Source organism: Anabas testudineus, chromosome 2, assembly GCF_900324465.2.
Source record: "Anabas testudineus chromosome 2, fAnaTes1.2, whole genome shotgun sequence".
NCBI lineage: Eukaryota > Metazoa > Chordata > Actinopteri > Anabantiformes > Anabantidae > Anabas > Anabas testudineus.
In genome coordinates this window covers 19,052,834-19,075,005 of record NC_046611.1, presented here as the reverse complement: position 1 = coordinate 19,075,005, position 22,172 = coordinate 19,052,834, and the positions used below count along the sequence as shown (strand labels likewise).

The 22,172-nt window shown below is 38.1% G+C and overlaps 1 protein-coding gene across 2 annotated transcripts; it reads left to right on the top strand.

The window, feature by feature from the left end:
* The first annotated feature begins 5,338 nt into the window (after positions 1–5,338).
* Positions 5,339–20,726, top strand: phex (phosphate regulating endopeptidase homolog, X-linked). Of its 2 annotated transcripts, none has more exons than XM_026363842.1 (22): positions 5,339–5,756; positions 8,199–8,255; positions 8,423–8,584; positions 9,040–9,123; positions 10,096–10,322; positions 11,795–11,863; positions 12,405–12,521; positions 12,732–12,815; positions 13,383–13,525; positions 13,681–13,774; positions 14,628–14,756; positions 15,092–15,193; positions 15,849–15,926; positions 16,162–16,265; positions 16,514–16,572; positions 16,724–16,778; positions 17,101–17,168; positions 17,266–17,396; positions 17,517–17,582; positions 17,850–17,954; positions 18,569–18,645; positions 18,726–20,726. In XM_026363842.1, exons 1-22 carry the CDS (start codon positions 5,633–5,635, stop codon positions 18,826–18,828), a joined length of 2,238 nt encoding a protein of 745 aa, XP_026219627.1. In that variant the 5' UTR covers positions 5,339–5,632; the 3' UTR covers positions 18,829–20,726. The 2 variants fall into 2 exon arrangements, with proteins under 2 accessions (XP_026219627.1, XP_026219628.1); XM_026363843.1 differs by lacking the exon at positions 5,339–5,756 and adding an exon at positions 7,302–7,352.
* The last annotated feature ends 1,446 nt before the right edge of the window (positions 20,727–22,172 follow it).

Here is a 22,172-nt window from a genome sequence, read left to right as displayed (position 1 = left end):
TTTTCATGTCGCTATTGTAGTGACGTAACTTAATTGTCACATTTGCTATTGATGCGCAAGTCTGGATATTGAAAGAGAATGCGTTTTGGTTATGTGGGGTTAAGGTGGTAATGGATTTTATTGATTTCCTGAATTTCTAGCACAGTTTTACTTACTTTCAGTGTATATAAAGATATGTTTGAGGAACCTATAGATGGAGGACACCCTGTTAGTTTGTTAAAGGGGCCATAGATCAAGCACATTCACACTTAAAACCAATGTCATTTAAAGTTCCAGATCTTCTAACCTGCTTGTCTTTATACAGCATAAAACCTTTAATGTACTCATCTGTGAAACTTTAGATCATACATCAGACATAAGCTAGACGCCCATGCATCCTTCCAACTTTCAAGTTGATGACTCTGCATTTAATAAGTAGTGTCTCTTGATACCGTAAAAGGTCTAATTCTGCAAGAAGAGTTAGGGTGTTATTTTTTTCATGGGATTATTTAGTTTAAATTAAATTGACAAATATTTTCATTAATATAGATCTTAAATGTTCTCTAATCTGATTAGTTTAAAGAAAATCATGGGTCAAATGTTGGGCATAAAGTTAACTTAAATGTGTATGTAGTATTTGTACAGATCATACAAAAGTATATTCTAAAATCAGTTCTTAATATATTTTAAGTTCACACTACAAATACTTCTTTCTTTATATAAACATATCCACATGTGGAAATTGACATGAATATAATTAGTGTTGACTTTATGGCCCCTGCTATTTTGCTATAAATGGTCCCTCTCGCATGCAGCTGCCAGATGTTCTTGTCTCAACTGCAGAGCACATTTCTAATTTTATACCTTTTATTTTCCCCAGCTCATTAAGACATTGTCTTCTTCAGACACTAACAAAAGCACCCTGGTAACACTTTTAGTAACAGTCTTCACACCACAGTGTTACTGTACTGTTTTCAAGGTCTCGAGCAGTGATTACCTTTCCTCAGTGTGTGACTGAAAGAAAAGACGTGTAATTTGGAAGGGTGTTTTCCACAGACATATAAATACTGACAGGTTTCAGCTTTGCCACAGGCGTGTGTTTAGCAAAGACAAGCAGACACCTCCGTCAGCAGGTTCATAATTATTGCCTGTTTGGAGACTTTATCACTAAATAATAAGGGAAGTACGTGGGGGAATTGAATCTTGTTGCATGTAAGAGTTGGTGTCTCGTGTGTGTGTGCATGCTTGTGTTAAGATAAGGCATTTCAAAGACTGATTTTCCTTCGCCAATCTTCGAAAAAGATTGATGATGTGTGTTTCTGTTGCTTATCTTTCATTAGTGGCAGCCCGAAGGGATGTTTGGGCAAACAGACAGGAGGGTGATTAAGAGGAGGAGTAGAGGGGTAAAAGCAGGCATGTTCTGTCTGGTCCATGAGAGATGGACTTAACTGTGCAACCTCCTCTGTACTAACAGGACTGCACTTCTGCAGTTGTGCTTTTAGGCACAGCAGTGCTTTGAGCTAGTTGTTCACACGAGCTTTCTCACGAATGCAGTGCTACTTTATATAGTTTTTATGTTTAGCAGGTTTCACATTTACTGTTTTATCTTATTTGACATTGTTAGCATGTTAACATTTCTAGAAGTAGTAGATAGTAGTGAGTAGTAAGTGTAGCTCACGCTCAAGGAAATCCTATTAGTTATATGTATTGTTTTATGTATTTGCTCATAAACCAAATATTATACAGGTTAATACCCGATGGTGCTATATTTAAAAATATAGGTGCTTTTACAATTCATCCTTTAAGATGCATACCAAATTATACGTCTCTATCTAAGACAAGTTGAGAATTTAAATAACATGAGCAGTGGTGATGTGGGTGGAGGAAAGTCTAGCACCACCATCAATTTCAGTTAAATTCATGTTGAGGAGATCATCAGTTAGCACACACAATTTCATGGCCTTTTGAAAGTTGTCTCGAAATGTCATTGTAAACCAAAAATACCCACCTGGTCATGACACTAGAGGTTAAGTCATTAGAATACCTAGGAACCCACCATGCCTATACTAAATTTTGAGAGTCCATGTACAATTTGAAATATTCCTGAGTTAAAAAATAATCAAATAACAAAATTAATATATTGATAATTTTAAATTACATTTCACAATAGTAGTAATAATAATAATAATAATAATAATAATAACATAAGGTAATATCACAAAGAACAAAATTATTTAAATTTCTCACTAAAACTATTTTGATAAGGTTTTGGCACAAAATACCTGGTTTGGTTGGGTTAGGTTTATGGGAAAGATAGTAGTTTGGGTTAAAATAAATACTTAAATGTAATGTTCAGTGTTTTGTCGATCTCTCCCATCCTCTTACTGAAGGCTGACTTTTTTGTTGCTCTATACTTTACCTGCTCTATACTTTAGTGACTTTTTATGTCACCTAACTTCCTCTTGTCAAAATTACTACAGCTATTTGACTTTCTTGTCACATTCATTTTCTAGAATGGCGCCAGCCACAGCAGTTTCTTTTTTTGTGTGTAGCTTTCGTTAGTTTTGTTAAGTTTTGGTTATCTTTGTCCAACTTGTGTTGCATGCTTCTCTGATCTGATAGGCAAGAGGGAACTTACTGGGATCTTTCTGATTTCCTTCATTTGTGAGAGGACTTTTGGTGACCTTATCAGAAGGCATACATTACCATGGCTACAGCAATTGTTTGTATATGGCAACAGCTAGCTTGCTACTAGTTATTTGCTTTGCAGAACACAAGTCTGATCTCAGGATGAAGACCTGAAATCCACCACGAGATGAGGAGGTGAAGGTGCTGATCAGAAAAAAAAGTGCTCGGCGGAGTCTTCGGCATTGATCAAGGACCAGAATGGACATTGCTGAAGGAATTCAGTGCTGATACACAGGTGCTCATGCTGTCACCTGACTTCGCAGTCTCCAACACTTTCAGCAAATTCAAGTAACCTGAATAAACTAAAACTGATCTGCTTAATTTCTGAACTTTAAGGCACCTGTTAATCCAGTGCCATTGTTGCTGTATCTCACCTCTCTAATTGTATGTTAGTGTTAGTTACGCTATATAGCTACCCTGTACTTTTATTTTTTATTTTTTATGTTTTTTTAGAGTGACTCATTATACATAAGTTCTGTTGTTTTTAACTTTTAACCTTTTGACTCTGCTGCTGTGACATGACATTTACCTTCAGGGATCAGTAAAGTGTTGTCTTATCTTACGTTAAAAGTAAAGATGTCTGAAAAGTTGGAGGATGCTCACACAACCACTAGCTGTCTTTTCCTTCCTCAAGATCCCTTTTACTCTGTACAGATCTCCTATTTTAATACCTTCAAAGCACCTAGACCATCAAGCTGACTCCAACATGCTTGACTAACGGTATTAGGCACTGTTGTAGCATCTTTTTATATGTTCTACATCTCACAAATGTTCTTCTGTTTGATCCAAAGACATCAAACTTGGACTCATGTAGACAACACCTTGATCCTTCCTTCCAGGGTCCAGTGCTCTTTTGCCCATCTCAGTCTTTTGTTTTTATTGGCCAGTCTGAGATACAGCTTTTTCTAAGCAATTCTGCCATGAAGTCCAGCATCCTGACGTCTCATCTTCACTGTTGATGCCGACACTGGTTTATGACTTACTATTATACTATTTAGTGGAGCTATGAGGTTTCTTTGTCCTAAACTACTCACTCCCACTCCTTTTTCTTTTCCTGTTAGTCAGTTTTTGCTGCTCTCTGAAGGGAGTGGTAAAAAGTATGATAAGAAATTCCTTTCCAAGGACAACATTAGACTGAAGGTTCTCTAATGAAAGTTATTTTTTTTCTCGCTATTGGAACCTGTAAAGAAAAGGCAAACTGCTGTTGATACTAAACTAACCTAAAGAATGCTGTGCTCCCTTGTTTGCTCCATTAGTACAACTGTTCTCAACTGTGCAACACAATTGCAAAAGGGTTTTCTCATAATCAATTGACCTTATAAAATCATTAACTTGAATTAGCAGCCATACCAGGAGATTGATGCAGAGGACTGATATTGCTAATAAAAGGCCTCTATGCAAAAATGTAGATCATTCTTTAAAAAATAATCTGGTAATTTTAATTGTTTGTGAAATTGATAAAATAGTTTGTGAAAAGCATGAAATTGTGTTTTTCTTTGGAAAACAAATTTGCAAGTGATCCCAAATGTTTGAGTGGTTGTGTACATAGCGTATAAATTCTGATCAACCAAAGTTCATATTTGCACAGTGGCTTCCACTAGCTTCTTGCATCCAGTTCTAAGCCCTGAAACTGTGAAGAACTCAAACTTACCACTTGAACGCTCTGTACCAGGCCATCCAGGTCTTCCTATCCACAATAGGATACCAGCCATAAAACCTTGCTTTGAATACAAGTGTTTGCCAAATCACTAAATGCAAGAATGTAGCTAGGGCTTTCCATATAACCTTAGTAAGACTATGAATAGATGGTGCAACATAGTCCAGCTTTCCATTGCCATCCCAAGGGCCATACAGCTTGGATGGCTGAAAATTAGAGGTTAAATGAGGAGCAGCAACAAAAGTAGAAGGAAGGGTCCCATTTGAGATTTGCAACAATAAGAATAAAAACAGGCCACAAGTGATTGCGAGTCACACCAGTGAACAATAGTATCGTGGTTGATGTGTCTGTTTGATGAATGAGTGTTTTTAGCAGCACAGGAAGTGAAGTCTATGTACGGACACTGTGGCCGACACCCCAAACCCTAATGAGCACGTGCAGAAAGAGTTCTTGCCACAGTGAGGGCGGAGGTTGAAGGCCAATCAGTAGCTGTGGCGTCATTATCATCAGCACATCTGTCTCTTCAAAGAAACTATGGATGCAGTGTGACAAAAACACTGATGTGTTTTTACAGGTCACAACGTCATCATCATCAGATTAATCGATTGTAATCAGCTTCCTGTGTGTGTGTGTGTGTCTAATTTTGTTCTGGTCTACTGACTGTCTGATCTAATAAATGTTTCAAGCAGAACACCCTGCTGTTTTGTACATGAGATTAGACACATACACACTAGACACTCTCATTTCACATGTGCTTGCGCCAATAACAATGTCTGTAGGCGTTAACACACACACACACACAGATAATGTTCTTGTTTTAGCCAATGATTTTAGTAAATTATCTCTTCATCTCAATGGGAAGCCTGGTCTCTTGTTTCCAAGAGGGAGGGAGGGATGGGATGGGATGGGAGGAGAGGAGAGGAGAGGAGTGGAGTGGAGTGTTGTGCTGGAGAGAGGAGGAGTGATGAGGGAGGGAGGAACAGTTTGAAGAGCTGGGGCAAAGTTAGAGTAGCTTCAGACAGACAGATAGCAGCAGAAAGAGTGCAACAGATTGGGATAATGAATGAAGTTGTGTTTATGTTGGTAAAGAAGCAAAAAGATAGCAATAGAGTGTGTAAAAAGGAAACTGTACTATAGATTTTTATTCCTGAAAGATATCAACTTTTTGGTTTTAGATTATTATCAGATTCTTTATTTTTATTTTTGGCTTCCTTCCTGTTTTTTGTTTTAGTATTAATTTGCTCATTACCTCTCCATCTCAGTGCTCAGTACTCAGTGTGTGATTGTGTTCGGGTGATCTAGTAAGTCATGGAGCTGGAGCGTTTAGGTGGCGGTGGAGTTAAACCAGAGAGAGGCACCAATCGTCTCTACAAGATAGCTCTGGCCATGTGTGTGTGTCTCTGTGCCGCTCTGCTGCTTGCACTCATACTGGGTAAGTCCATACACTCTCATACTCACACACACGCTTTTGCCCTCATCCTGCATTATAATTTGTAAGGAATTTTGTGGAAATGCATTGTATAGTGCGCACGCTGTCCTCAGATTATAGTACATGCCATGACTAAATAACACACATAAGTTCACTGGTAGGAGCCAACTCACTGTTTTGGAGGGATAGCGGGTTCTTGTGTCAAACTATTTTTAGGTCATATAGGGTTTCAAACATACCCACATGCACATAGACAGCCTCAGACTCTCCAACATGCACTGTGGGAGTCAAATTGAACACTGGGAAAAGAGAAAAGAATGTGTGTGTTGAAAGTTTGTGGGCATTATTTCCTGCTGAATGTAAAATTAATTAGCAGGGAATTGTATGACAGAGTACTGGGTAGGGTGTGTTTATTTATTTATAGGGGGCAGTGCATTAATTATGCTGGAACTGGAAAGAAATCTGAATAGATGTACTAGTGAGCAAGAAACCACCAACCTGCACCTGAAGTCCAGCTAAAACCCGGCAAAACTAGATTAAGGTATTACACATAATAACACACTATAAAAGATTGAAAACTTGTTTTTACATTTTTGTTTTTGTACAGGTCAAAGAACAAGATGTGAATAAGCTTTAGTATCACTGGAGGGTAGGTTATTTTTTAGATGTTAAGGAAGAGGCATAGTAGCTGTTGCCACCTGTCTCCAGTGTGTATGCTAAGCTCTGCTGTTGTGTAGGATCACCTTTGTATTCAACAGACATGATGTATAAGTCTACTTAAAAGTTATTTTGGCAAATTTGCGAAGAAGTGTATTTGTCAAACGGCAACATTGAACAGTAGTTCAGAAAGTACAGAAAGTTTCAGTAGTGCATGGTTGCGATAATGGTGCCTGTGTGTGTGTCTGGGCTGGGGTATGTATTGTTTCTTTTTGTTATTGAGGGACCCAACATTCTTGTGGTGACACTGAAGTGTAATTATGCTATGCGCCTATGAATGCACCACCACACACCCACTCTAATGGAAACGTTCCTTTAGTCTCCAGCCGTGCAAATGACCAGAAGCAGGAATGCCAAGTGGCTGTTGTGATTTTTTCACTTCTTCATTTGATAATGAGTGCGTCTGTTAAATTTGTTTGTTGACATGCATGTTTTTGTCAATGGCCTGTTTTATATCTGAGTAATGAACATGAGGTTGGCATTAGCAGTGACATTGGAGCCTCAGACATCTGTGTGTGTGTGTGTGTGTGTGTGTGTGTGTGTGTGTGTGTGTGTGTGTGTGAACCCTTGTGTATGAATTTCTTAAGGAGCAGTCAGAGGGGGTTGTTCCAGGCCAAGTGGGTCATGGAGGGTTGAAGTTGTGAGTGTTTGCACTTGTAGTACGAGTGGGCTCAACATTAAGCAATCATCACATGCAGCTCGAACTGGACAACAAGACCAGTCAACCTCAGAGGTCAGACATTGCGGCGCAGCTCTGCAACGCTCCACTCATCCGTTCACAATGAGGATTTGGTTTCTAAATCTGTCGACTCACTTCGTGGGCTTGTGCTGCCTCTGTTCGCCCTCAGAACCACATCACATAATAGCGGTTTCTGCCAAGAGGTTAGAGAGACATGCAGGTTCACCGTCGAGGAACGGAAGTGAATGAGTAACCCTGTGGTTATGCTGCAAGTATTGTAAACAATGGAAGGCTTATTCTGTTTTCTTGAGGCGTTTCAATTCATTTCAACCGGGCCTCAGGTTAAAATCAAATATCACAGTGAAGACTTGCTTCTGAATACTTGCGAAGTTAAGTTGTGAATAAATAACAAATAAAGGCAGGCATACGTCTACCAACTGTTTACTCTGTCTGGGTGCTCTCCAGCTGTATCAACTGCACTTTGGTCTGTATTTGTCCCATTTTGATAAAGAGCGGTTTGTGGGAATGTTCTTTATTACACTTCACTATGATAATCACTATCATTTGAGCATGCAGTGTGGGCCCTAAGAGAGTCCTCCCTATTTACTGTATGTCATGCACATACGTGGAAATTGCAGTGAACCTGAGTCTGGTTTGAGGTGCAGCTGAAATGTTATGGTTGAATATAACAAGTCATAATTTAAACTCACATATGAGTTGTATGTAAAGTCTTAATCCCCATAGTATCTCCATCTGACAACTATTGTGGTTGAGTACAAATTAGTGAAGTAGATTTATAGAGTAGCACATAGTACAAAGGAGATGGTACTTTAATGCTGTACTCTAGTAAATGTAATAATACTAAATTAATAATTAATAATACAGTAGATAGAATATTGACCTAAATCCTTTGATGTGCAAGGTGTTAAAACTAGCTTATAAGATTAGATAATAAGATTTACTTTACATCCATTTTGCCTTTTCAATGCAAAACTATTGTTCAGAAAACAAGCTGTCACATTTTATTTTTTTCTTTTCTGTTCTCTTAGTCTCTCAAAAATCCCATCAGGAGGAGTTCTGTCTGACCCCAGAATGCATTGAAGCAGGTCAGAAGATGTGATAAACAACTGCTGAATTCATACTTGAGTACTTTGAGTTTCTCTACTGTTTGTGTGATAATTAGTTAAGCATAAGATATAACAGTTGTGAATGATGTATCTGGAATTAATGGTTATTATTGGGACTGTATTTTTAACCTCTTTTCCTCCTGTAGCTGGGTCTATTCTAAGTAAAATGGATCGGTCTGTTAACCCCTGTGAGGACTTCTATAGTTTTTCCTGTGGAGGTTGGTTAAAGGAAAACCCGATCCCTGAAGATTCCTCTTCATATGGCATCTACCCATGGCTTCGGCAGCATGTGGACATCCAGCTCAAGGGTGTGTTTGAACCCTTGAATTACTTTGAGTGTGTCCATCAGTCTACTCAATCTCGCAATGTTCTATTAAAAGACAGGGAAATAAAACTTTACTGGGAGCTCTATTGTGCAAAGAAAAAGCTAAACAAATGAGTCTTTCGCAATAGCAATTTCAGTAAATGGCGTAAACAACAAGGTCAAAGACACTTTATTTTGAAAATGAAACGTATTGGTTTATGGAAACACTTCAGTTTAGATTTTGCTATACAAATTCATCAGGATATTTCATGTTGGTGTCAATGTCTCTGCAGGACATAAATAGATTGAGTGATTCTTTAACTTCTAAGTTGTGTTTTGATACATATGTATCTAGATTTGTCTTGTAATAATTTTTCTGACATCTCAAGTCTTAATATTTATTCAGGTACAGTTCAATATCAGGACCTAGTTATGACTCAAAGTGTCATTTCCTATCAGAACTGTTGGAAGCGCCATCAGAGCCCGATGAACTGGAGGCAGTGACCAAGGCTAAGATCCTCTACCGCTCCTGTATGAACGAGAGTAAGTCTAGTACACATGCAAACTTGGTTTTGTCACTTAGGAGGACATTGCACTGATGGACATTAATTCTGATAATCTGACTTCTCAGTGCTTGTTGATCCCAATACTGGAGATGAAAAATATAAAATGTAGCTGATAAGCTTCTGATGCTGACATCATGGTATCCTGTCAGTGAAGCTGACACAATTAGCTTTGATTAGTGACAACTGAAACCACCTGGCAGGCTACATTTGTCATTTTAACCAGATAATGTAGTAACACATCAGTATTGGTAGAAAATGAGAAACTGTTAGCTGAATGTTTTGCCCACCGCCATTTACTAATGATAAATGAGGTTGGAGTTTAGTGAAACCATTCTTCTCACCAGCCCCAGTCTGCGTCTTTATTACCAGTGTGCCCAAAGTATTTTTCACATTAACATGCTCCAAAATTCACCCTGCAGATTAGAGCAGCGCTACAACAACAGCAACTTGAGACAAATCACATTAGAGTTCCATAAAGTAAGAGTCAGATTTTGATCTTCTGTACTTAGCTGAAACTGATCCTGAATATATGCCTGAAACTGTGCAGATATCAGTTTCCTGGATCAGAACAGGACATCTCTGGCTAATTCTAGCCTTAACTATAGAATTCATCTTAACCTGCGTAAACGACTCTTTGAAATAGGGAGGACCAGCTAAAATGTCCTCGCAACCAGGAACTGGTCTCAGTCAAGAGCAAACACACAAAAACACAGTGATACTACAAAATAGGAAAAGATTAGCTTTTATTGATTCCCTGACAGATCTAGGTTACTGCAGAAGAAAAAGCAATATGATAAATCAGGTTATAAAATGAAAGTAGCCCTGTGATCACAAGGGTAGAAAATATATAAACTTAAATAGTGAATTTCAATAAAATATTGTAGGATTCAAAAACAAACACTGATCTTAATTAACACCCTTTTATTTTTTTGGATGTCTGTTTACAAAGCTTTACTGGAGCAGGTGGACGCTAAACCCATGCTAAAAACACTGAAACACACAGAGTTTCGTTGGCCTGTTGTGGGGGATGGGCTCGGTGGGGAGTATCAGTGGTCAGCAGGTCAGTGGAACCTCGTCAAGACTCTGGCAGAGGTGAGGAACCAGCACAGTAAGAGTGTCCTAGTTCGCCTGTACGTCTCCCCTGATGACAAGAACTCCTCACACTACATCATCAAGGTCAGCTATCTGCATTTCCCCTTTATCATTATATTGTATGTATTATATATATGTATTTATACATGTTTTTTACATCATCAATCTATAAAACAAAAAAGTAACATCACAATCAACTAGAGCTAGTATGTTTTTGAATTGCATGCGTGTAGCTAAAAAGATATTATGTGGTAATTTTAGATTTAGTAGTGCAGGTAGGTGGACAGACCCAAACTAGACATTTCTCTCCATCTCTAGCCAGCTATTCATGCTGTGATAGCTGGCTGGTGCCTGCAGCTGCCTGTATTTAACCCTCAAACCCTTACAAAATTGGGTGTCTTGACAAAATGAGTGTGCACAGTGCACTAAACGCTGAAGGTTTCCATGCTAGGGCGTGTAGAGGTATACCACTACTGACCCAAAAGACAAGGAAAGTCAGTTCCAGCATGTTTGGTGATGCTCTGGGGCTGCTTTGCTTCCTCTGTCTCTGGAATCCCAGAGAGTGTGGAATACATGATAGATTCATTCAAGTATCAGGACATCATAGGAGGAAATATCATGCCACCCATGAAGAAGATGAAGCTTGGGTGTCATTGGACTGTTTAACATGACAACGACCCCAAACATACCTCAAAGTCCACTAAGGCTTGGTTGCAGAACAAGTTCTGGAAGAGTCACAGTGTCCTTAATTGAACCCCATAGAACATCTCTGGTGGGTTTTGAAGAGCAAAGTTGTAGTACACAAACCCAAGATTGTTTATGTACTGGAGGCCATTGTCCATGAGGATGGACTAAGATTGCTGAGGAGTGCTGCCAGAAGTTGGCGTCTGGCTAGTTAAATTGTCCTTGTTTGATTTGTTTATTGCAAAAAGCTGAAGGTTTGTAAACTTTACCAAAATATCTGATTTGCACTGAGTTGAATAATTGAATATTTTTTGTATGATATCACCTTTAAATATTGCTGGCATATTTCAAATTTTCAAAACAAATATACAGAGTTTGTGGATTTTAATCAATTTAGTATAAATTGTGAATACTGTTTGTATTGTTGACCACTATTATCCAAACCATAGGATCTTTAATTGATTTCCTACTTTCCAGGAAGCCATTGGTTTTATGTCATGCAAATAAAGTGTAATGGGGAGAACATGCCATATATCACAGTAAGGCCAGAACCTAAGGACTTATTGTCTGACAAAAGGACAAATTAGTGGTTTTACCGAACCAAGTTTAAATGAAATGGTTAGCCACAGCCCTGTCTAAACTAGGAAGTCATTTGATCAAGTAAGTGGCCTTAATTCTTGTCAGTTTCATTTTATCAGTTCCTTACGGTTATCTCTGATTTCATATAGGCACAATTTCTAGTTAAAAGATGCAAACTAGTGTGGGAAATGTTGTGTAGAGATTTAACATCTTGCTCAGTAACTTTTTCCTGTTGCTAAATAAACAAGCCCAAAAGCAGCTGAATTGTACCTGTCCCCTCTGTCTTCATGTAGCTCGATCAGGCGTCGTTGTCTCTGCCCTCCAGAGAGGACTACATCACCAACACTACCTCTGCCCAGGCGGTGAGTTCCTGCTTCATCTTTCATCTCTTTTAATCTGTCATCTAAAACCTCTTCTTTCTGCAGCGGCCATTTCTTTCCTGCTTGAGTGATAAGTTGTAGCAGAATTTTTCAGCTGCAGGAAATAACAGCTTTTAACGTTGGGTGTTTGTATCAGAGCAAGAGTTTCTTTGTATATTTAACATTTTCACAAATGCTGGAAACTTGAAATACAAAGAAATTAATTACAGTCTATAACAATTTGCTGCCTCATTAGGCAATAATGGAAAAAATATGCATTGACTAGTTTCTCAGTATTTAGCATCGCTCTCTCCACCCTACAGAGCATCCACTATCCTCCTAATGAGGCTATGAGGCTTTTTATCCTAACATCAAATAGGGTTTATCCTAAGACGGTAATGCTGTATAGCAAGTAGCGCTAGGTCTGTCAACTCCTGTAAGTCTTGATACTGATGTTCAGTAGGGGAGTAACTGCATTTTAGAGCAATTAAAGAATAAATTATGTCATTTTTTCCCTTTTCTCTGCCCTTCTCGCTTTCTTTAGTATCGTGCAGCTTTGCTGAGTTTGATGGTGGATACAGCCGTTATGCTGGGCGCACAAGAGAAAGCAGCACAGACCCAGATGGAAAAGGCTCTTGCATTCGAGACCAAACTTGCTCACGTAAAGACGTCATGATAAATATAACCCCATTTAATGTATGGAAATGACTTGATAGCCCTGCATGGCTCTGGGGCCATTTAAAATCCAGTGTTGTTAACCGTGACATATTAAAGTAATTCATCCACTTAACTGACATTATAAAGGGAGTTTATTTTATGTGCCCATGTGTGATCAGTCATGTCAGTGTAATGTTGCTCATTGTGTCCACAGATCCTGATTCCTTATGAGAACCGCACCAGTGAGAACATGTACAACAGATACACATTGTCTCGGCTACAGCGCTCCATACCACAGGTATTTTAAGTATAAACAGACACACAAAGACTAACAAAATCCAACTACCACAAAAGCTTCATTTAAAAAACACGTCACTTTCTTCATGCTTGTATTTGTTTGGTTTTTGTTTTTTTTTTTTCATATGACAATCTGCAAAGCACTGAGCCGGAACCTTAGCTTGTTTTACCTATATACATAAGTTGTAAACATCATATAGCGTTTGTCCAGCTCTGTTTTTGTTTTTATGGTCTTAAAACTATTGGGCAAAAAAGTAATAGCTTGTCATTGCTTCCTGTCCAAGCAGTAAATGAGAAGATTAAACCGCTCTCTCACATCTGATATGTTTTCTCTATAATTAGATAGCACAGGTTTTGTAGTGAATAGTTTTAAGCTTATGTATGATGTATTGCTTAATAGTTACATTAATACTGCAGCATCTCATCCATCCTTTTAAATAAATATCTGAAAGAGACAATTTGTGACATTGTTACTTTATTGTGCATGAAAATGATGAAATATAGGAAAAATAAGCGTTACTGACAATTTGGATAAAATATCAATAATATAAATATGTCTCTTTTACAGTTTGACTGGTTGGGCTTTGTAAAAGCTGTGGTGGACTCTAAAGGCGACCCGGTTCGGTCCATCTCCTCCTCTGAGCCTGTCATTGTCCGTGTTCCACAGTACTTCAAGGAACTTTTCAAGCTCATTAACACCACCGATCCTAGGTACACACACACACACACACACACACACACACACACACAGATTGATGACCACACACTGGGGCTTGGGGCTCCTGTCTCTCATTATAAGTATATTATATTGTATAATGAAGCTCCATGTAGGCATTTAATTAATGCCCCTCTTTCTCTCTTTTCAGGACTGTAGCTAACTATGTACAGTGGAGGACAGTTTTTTCCAGGATTACCTCTCTGAGCCGTCGTTTTCTTTACAGATACCTCGACTATGCACGGGTTAGTACAGACAGCATGTTCCAAAATCCATTTTCATATTTGTATTTTTTTCCATTGTTACATAGTCTAAATGGTTAAACACTCCTTTAGTTGTTAAATATGTAAAAGGGCATTAAATGCTCTGTAAAGCAGTTCATTGACATTTTGCACCTTTTGCACATTTCATCCCACTTTTTACAGCATATCTGGAAAGTGGTTGACTTTAAAGCACAGAAATGAACTTTTTAATTTATGCTATGTAGCTACTATAAACAAAACTTTTCACTGTTTAGCTACCTACATTTTAACTCCCACATTACAGAATTTACTAATAATATGAACAATAAGTGTTTGCAAACACTGTTTTCTCTGTTGTTTTTTCACTATTATGCCACTGAATAAATACTGTAAACGGGTAATTCATTGATTGTCTACCAAATGTTAATTCCTGTCATTGTAACCTGGTCTTTGAAACAGCATTCAGGTCTACACATTAGTAATTCTTTTTTTTTATGTCTGAATAACTTTGTTTTGTAGCTTTGTCTCTCTTGTGTATTGCATTGTAAGTCAATTAGTCTAAACCAATTTCATACATGCAGACGCACCTTTCTTGTTTGCTACAAAGTTCTTCACATTTACAAAAATATGACAGAACATTCAAAGAAGTGTTTACATCCAAGGCCAGTAAGTGTTAAAGAATAAAGACAAATGGTGGTTAGGGAGCATTTCTGAAATGCCTTTAGAGGCTTTAAATATTCAGTGGGAGGTCATCAGTAAAAGGCAAACAGCTTCAAAGCATGCCACTTTAATAATGTTTTGTGGAGGGACAGACAATAATGTCACCTTCCATCTCTGTCTCTCACACCCCCACCAGGTAACCACGGGAACCACCTCTCTGACTCCACGCTGGGATAAGTGTGTCAACTACGTGGAGAACTCGCTTGTTTATGCCACCGGGCGCCTCTTTGTCAACACACACTTTCAGGAGGACAAGAAACACATGGTGCGTGTATGCTGTATGTCTGTCCTAAATCAGCGTTGAATATTTGTATATATTTAGGTGAGTAACAGATGTGTGTGTTGAGTGCATTGATGTCAGCTACTTAATGTTTTGTAATCTAAATACATTTGGTTAGCGTGCTGTGGACACACATTTGTAGTTCCATCTTTGAGGACCTTAAGTGATATAAAAAAACCTAAACCCTGTTCCAAAATATTTCATTGTCACTCCCAAGGTATAAAAACGTCTAGACATCGAGGTACAAGCCCTTCGAAGACCATCACAGTTTTAGTCCTCTGTCGTCCTGTGTGTTGTGTGTTAATTTGTGTGTGCATCAGATGGAGGAGCTGATCAAGGGAGTTCGTTGGGCGTTTATCGACATGCTGGGGAAAGAGAATGACTGGATGGATCAACCAACAAAAAAGAGAGCCGTAGAAAAGGCAAGAAAACCTGAATGTCTCTTAACACTTTATTTTATTGTTCAACTACTGTATCAAACTTCGCCTTTGTGCAGTTCAGAGCAGGTCAGTTGGACCTGACTTGATTTTGAAGGATGCTGCTGCATCTCATTGTTTCATGTCTTTGCAAACAAAAATGCCATCAACCTCTACTTACAGCTTCTTGAGTGTGAGAACTTGATGCTTTTTACACATAATTAAATATCTTTGGCATTTGGACTGTTGGCTGGATACAACAACACATTTGATAGTAGAACCTTAAACTCTAGGACACTCTGATAGACGTTTTTCAACAGAGCTGTGCTGTACAGTTTTCTTCATTCCTTTCTTGGTGTACTTTGTCTCTACTTGAACCAAGCTATACTTTGATAAGATGACAACATTGAAAGCATTTAGATAATACAGGACCATTGTGAGTTCACCTAATTCACCTAATAAAACACCTACACTGGTGTGTACAACACCCATATCGTGAGGACTATGGACCTTTTCTGCTGTGGCAGTGTGGCCTTGAGTCTCTTTGTTTCATCCAGTAGATGTTATTTCTACCTTTGCACTTCTGTCAGTTGAATACATTTTAATTTATAATTATGTAAAAGTCTCAGCTTTATGTTCATCTACTGTTGTTCCTCTCTAGGCTCATGCTGTACTGGCAAAGGTTGGTTACCCCGAGTTCATTCTGAATGATACCTACCTCAATGAGGATTTAAAGCAGGTTTGTATAACCGTGATGTCCGCTGGTACTGTAGCAAAGAAGCTACAGCAGGATTTGATTTAAGTAAATAAGTACGTAGAAATGTACATAATATGTTTTATTATTTTACTAACAGATTTTGCAAGCTTGTCAGTAATTCCTACAGGCCTCTAAATATACATTTTATATGTCCATTTGCACACATGCCTTATCTGAAGTTTGGGGTTACTTGCTTTTTTATTCATGTGCATTTTAGCTTAAGTTCAGTGAGACGGACTACTATGGCAACGTGATGCAGACACTGAACTTCATCGCCCATTCCGATCTCGACTGGCTTCGAAAGAGGGTGCCCCGTACAGAGTGAGTGGTGGGACTAGTCTGTAATCTTGGACAATAAAACAGCGGGGATGCATAAAGTTAAAAAATTTTCAAGATGTTTTTTAATGCATAACTTAGATGAAAAAGTTGGCGTATTAGTAGAAGCAAAACAAAGCAACGAGGAGAAACCAAATTTATGTTAACTTGTGTTTTGTTTTTGTTGTTGTTGTTGTTGTTGTTGTGTTTTGCCTCATCAGTAATATACCATAGTGTGTGCGTTTGTGTTTCAGGTGGTTTACAAACCCAACAACTGTCAATGCCTTCTACAGTTCTTCCACAAATCAAATCAGTAAGGCACAGTATATGATTACTTTGCAGCACAAGCACTAAAATAGAAAAAATAAGGCATTTGAAAATGATGTGACCATCTACAGTGCATAAATCGTGTCTGGACAGAGCTAATCAACACAAACAAATGCTCTTTTGATTTTCTCACCTAGGATTTCCTGCCGGAGAGCTTCAAAAACCTTTCTTCTGGGGAAAAGAGTATCCTAGGTGAGAATGAAATGAAAGAAATGTGATGTACTCCACTAATAGATCAAAGAAATGACAGCCTCGTGATTCACCCTCAGGAGTATGTTCTGACATGAACTTCCTAATAGAAAATCCAAAAAGAAGCTGTGGCCAGTCTGAGCATTTCTCAAAGGACTTCATTTGCTAAATTAAAGCTGGGTTTTGATGAATGTACAATGCTGTAAAATATAATTCTGGAGTCAATGTACAAGTAATTGTTTTTCCACACTGCTGGCTTTAACTTATTGTACTTAGAAAAGGAGGCACATGACTCAAACGTCGTCCTGTTGGTGTCTATTTTCAGATCTTTAAGTTATGGAGCTATTGGCGTGATAGTCGGTCATGAATTAACTCATGGCTTTGACAACAATGGTAAATAGTTTCTGCTTGGCTATGTGTTTTTCTTTTTATTATTTATTTATTTTTCTTTATTATAAATTATTTTGTATGCAATGGTTTTTCTACACAGGCCGCAAATATGACAAGAATGGCAACCTCGACCAGTGGTGGAGCAATTCATCTGTAACAGCCTTCAATGACAAGACCCAGTGTATGATTGATCAGTATAATGACTACCACTGGGAGGAGGCAGGCCTGAATGTAAGAGCACAGTTCACAGCCAGCATGGTCTGATCCACTATTAGCTTTATAACCTTTTTAAATACTCTGTAAAGGACTATGATGTGGCAAGCTGTGCTTTATGGATGTTTCGTTTTGTAGGTGCGAGGCAAGAGGACTCTGGCTGAAAACATCGCAGACAATGGAGGAATAAGGGAAGCATTCAGGGTACGATCAATAAAACTTTCTCTGGAGCTTGTAAAAATGTGCTTTCTTGGCACAAAGAGATGTACAGGTGTAATTTTAAGAGGTGTAACATGATGATGGCTAGTGCCAGGAAAACGTACAAATGAGTCATTGTCTGGCACTGACACAGTTGTGCTTGTTACTAGTTTGGCATGTGTTTGTTATTAGGTTATTAAGTACACTTGTATTTCAACATGAGAAGGGAAGAAGTCGGAGAGAGCAAACTTTTTTTTTTTTTGGTGCATGTAGGCGTACAGGCGGTGGGTGGATGAGAGCAGAGGTGGTGTGGAGGAGCTTCTGCTACCTGGAGTCGGACTGAACAACAACCAGCTCTTCTTCTTGAGCTATGCTCATGTAAGGACACACACTAACTATTTTTGCCACACTGTCAATTTCCATGCTAGTGCCAATTTCTAAATACACACTCTTGAGCAAACCAGGGCTCATGTTGGTTAATTTCTATTTTGTATGACAATAGTAAAATGAGGTCTTGAACTAGTAAGGTCACGTTGTAGCTAAATGTAGTTGGCATAGTTGACTGACAGGAAATCAGCATGGTTCACTGTTGATTTTGTTTCCTGTACATGCTCGTAAACTGAAGATCTCTGGGTTTGTACATACATACATGCATAACATTGTATTAATGATTTGTGCTGTAGAGATGATTTACTTGTAAAAACCAGGACAAACACTCCGTACCCTCATGCAGTAAAAAACATGCAGGCATGCCATCCTCTCTGCAGCAGTCTACTACTCTGCTAATAACGTTCTATTTAGGTTATGAATTGTTAATGAAGTGATCTCTGCAAGACAGCTCCAACAGGTGACTCGGGGGCTGTAGCATGTTTTTGTGTTGTACCACAGGTCACACTGGTGGTCTCTCCACTTTTAGTGCCAATCACAAGAAAGGGGTCTGAAAAACTCAGGGTGCACACAGTTAAATAATCAATTCAACGTTCTTTCTGTAGGTAAGATGCAACTCCTACAGACCAGAGGCAGCTAGGGACCAGATCCAGAGTGGAGCACACAGCCCACCAAAATACAGGTCAGCACCCAAGCAGACACTCTGATGCATGTACACGTACACACAGCTCTTACACCTTTCTAATCGCTGTTGCCCTGCAGAGTTATCGGAGCGATGAGTAACTATGAAGAGTTTCAGAGGGCGTTCAGCTGTCCTGACTCATCCATAATGTCCCGAGGGGTACACTCTTGCAGAGTGTGGTGACCTTTGACGTAAGCTTGACCCTGAATGAGGCCAAGAGCTGTCAGCGGGACATCTGTTGGCAGGGCTCAGAATGCTGGACATGGTTTACATGATCTGGGAACCGTGCAACAATGAAGCAAAGTTGTTGTCACAGAAGCTTAAACTCTAACTCTTCGACATGTTGGGGTAAGAGTGAGACTGAAGTAATTTTCATGGGCTATTTATTGTTCCTGTTATGTCAGAAATGTGTCATTTTTCCACAGGTACGTTTAATCAGTGTGTTGCATTTACTGTGAACAATATGACTGAAGGCATCTATTTAGGACTATAGTTGATGGATTACAGAAATGTTTTCGAGGAAGACCTGCTGTATATGTACAGTTCTTGTGACTACATAAAGCTGGAGCTTTTCTTATGGAAATAAAGAATTTGTATATTAAATTTACGATAGAATGACTAGAAATGTTTTTTTACAGGAACCTATATTTGAGGTATTATGGTAAATGTGGATCATCTAAAGATGATGGTACTAACCTTAAGTTTAAGATTTGTATCACTAACGTGTAGAAACAGAAATACAAGTTAGAGTATATTAACAGCGGAATCTCGCAAGTTATACTAGGTTAAGAGTATTATTAATATCTGCTGGATGAAAAACAAACTACAAAATTCAAAGATCTATATTTTTATCTTGATATATAATGTAATATGAGTTAGATTAGAAAACTTAAGCACTGTTAATTAAACAATTAATTTATGTAATTGATCTTTCATCTGAACTTCCTATCATCTTGTATAATCTCTTTTTTTTTCCATTTAATTTTCACTTTCTCAATTTCCATATATTCTTTTTTCTTTTTATTATGGCGAGTTTGTTGTTTGGCATTTGTTCTTTAAGTAGCAGTAGTTTTAGTCACAGATTCTGTGCATATTGATGAAACCTATAGGAACACCACTCCTTAATTTTTTGTATTTAAGCTTTAATGTGCAACGTACCACTAGCTGGAATCCAGCTGGTTAGCTACACTCTAGCTAACTCGCTAGTTAACTGACACAATTAATTGAGGAATAGAATATGTATTATGGTTAATGGTTGACATCTGACCGAGGATATGATGAAGCATATAATAATAATAATTTTAAACTGAGAAAATTTAAAGGTAAGTTTAAAAAGTCACAAAAATAACACTACATGCCTTAAATAACAAAACTATACCATACAATAACATTAGTGTACATGGCTGAATATCAGTGGTTATTTTCCATAATCTGTATTTTAATATATCTTATAATATCTTGCTTGTCCCTTGTAAAACTGATTTTTTCTAGTCTATGTTATAGCTTATGATTGACTACATTTTATTGACTTCCTGTTTAAATATTTGATGTTTTTTTTAGTGTAAACTGATTTTAGTAATAGTCCCTAACTTGCTAGTGGATACCAAGAACTTTGGGTAAAGGGAGTGGCACACAGAGCTTGTTCAACATCGTCTCATTTGTTTGTGGACAGCACTCATCTCGTCTTTATTTTATGCAGAGACCAAATCTATCAGCAGTGTTTTTATTTTTATTTTTTTTTTAAAGAAATCTGATGTCAATAAATGAAGCTCTAGAATAACATATGTAAATATATAAAGTAATATACAACAAAGAAGACATATATCAAATGCTCTGGTAAACATTTGAACTTTCATGATGTAGTGCGTTTGCTGTAGTCATCATTCACTGTTTCTGGTTTATTTTATTATTTGGTTATGGTTCCATCTGTCGAGTTCTAATAAAACTGGGAGACGTTCTGCTGTCCCCTCACCTTGTTACTTTGCCGTGATTGACTGATAAGGTGAGCTGAAATCTGTGTCTGTGAGAGAGAAGTGAAGCCGGGTGTCGCGAGGCGGTGGATGGCGAACGGCTGATGGATGGAGGACAAGACATAAAAAGATTGGGATTGCAACTGAAAGCATGTCCATTTATTGATTTACCTCTTCATTCATCATCATCATCAATCATTCATTAAATGCCAGCGGTTCCCATGGCAACTTGTGTTTGTGTGTGTGTGTCTTTCAGGTTGTCTTACACTTCCAGGCAGGGGGTAACATTAATGACTTGCATCTGTGGAAACACCAGCGGCAGCCTCATGAGTACACACCAATTAGAAACAGTGTGTTGAGGGGGTTGGGCTGATAACGACACAAATAATGAGTGGAGACCATCTTTTTACTGGATGCGTGAGCAGTGTCATGCTTCATGACCCTAGCAGCCATTCTTACACTGACATTCATTATCATTTGCAGTTTAGACTGTTGACGTATGCAAACCTGCCAAGTGTGAAGTAAGTCTTTAAATTTGTAGATGCGTGTGACTGGAAAACAAACACAACACGTAGTCAATTTTGCACACACAGCTCATTTATTAATTTCAGAAATCTAAGCGTGAACTGATGTTTAATTCTGATAACTGTGAACCTTGAAAGAAATAAGTTCTAGCTGACAGAATAGAAATAGGAAGATCTCTGTCTAAGTTGTTGGCTTAGACTTCAGTACTGCACATAAAAGTTTAGTTTTATACATTTACATGAAGCCCAACAGATGAATGTATATGTTACATAGTATGCTCTATGTATACAGACAGCGCAGCCTATGAACAAGAAGGAAAGGTTATCCAAGTTCTCTTAATAACTCAGAGTCTCTAATGGCTGCAATAATTTTACTCTTCTCAGTTTTCAGTCGTCATGGTGTGCAGAAAGACCAGCAACACTCTGAGCTCCACGAAAACACAAACTAAATGTTAAATGCCTGCATCTGTGAAATGTTTTGACACAAATTACGTGCATCGTTTTTGACGTCATATCGGACCTCAAGATTGAAACACTTTGAATTTTGCACCTCTGTGTGTTCATTTGTACAGCAAAAAATAAATTAGTGTGTAATTTATCTTTAAAACAGCAACATTTTGTGTCAAAATGAATTAATTCCAAAGGAATAGCTGCCCAGTTGGCAATTGCTATCTTATGGTTTGAATGCATTTGGCTGGTTAACAAGTGGTGACATTGCAGCCACCTGTGTTTTCCACATTTCAGTTTAGCCTAGAATACCAGCCATCCCTGCAAACTGTGCTTGCCCATTTTCAAGGATCTAGCAGCCGTGAGCACAAATCATAGGTCCATACCATTTTCAATCAGTGTTTAACTTGAATCTCTCAACAAAAGTGTCCAAATCTCAGTTCAAAATATAAATGATTCACTTTCTCAATAGAAAAAAAAAAAAAACTCTTCTTGGCCCTGTGGCTGTTATATATTTATAAAATATATATATTTTTTATATAATTTTTTTAAAACACAGCTGAAAATGTGCTTTGCTTCCAGGAAA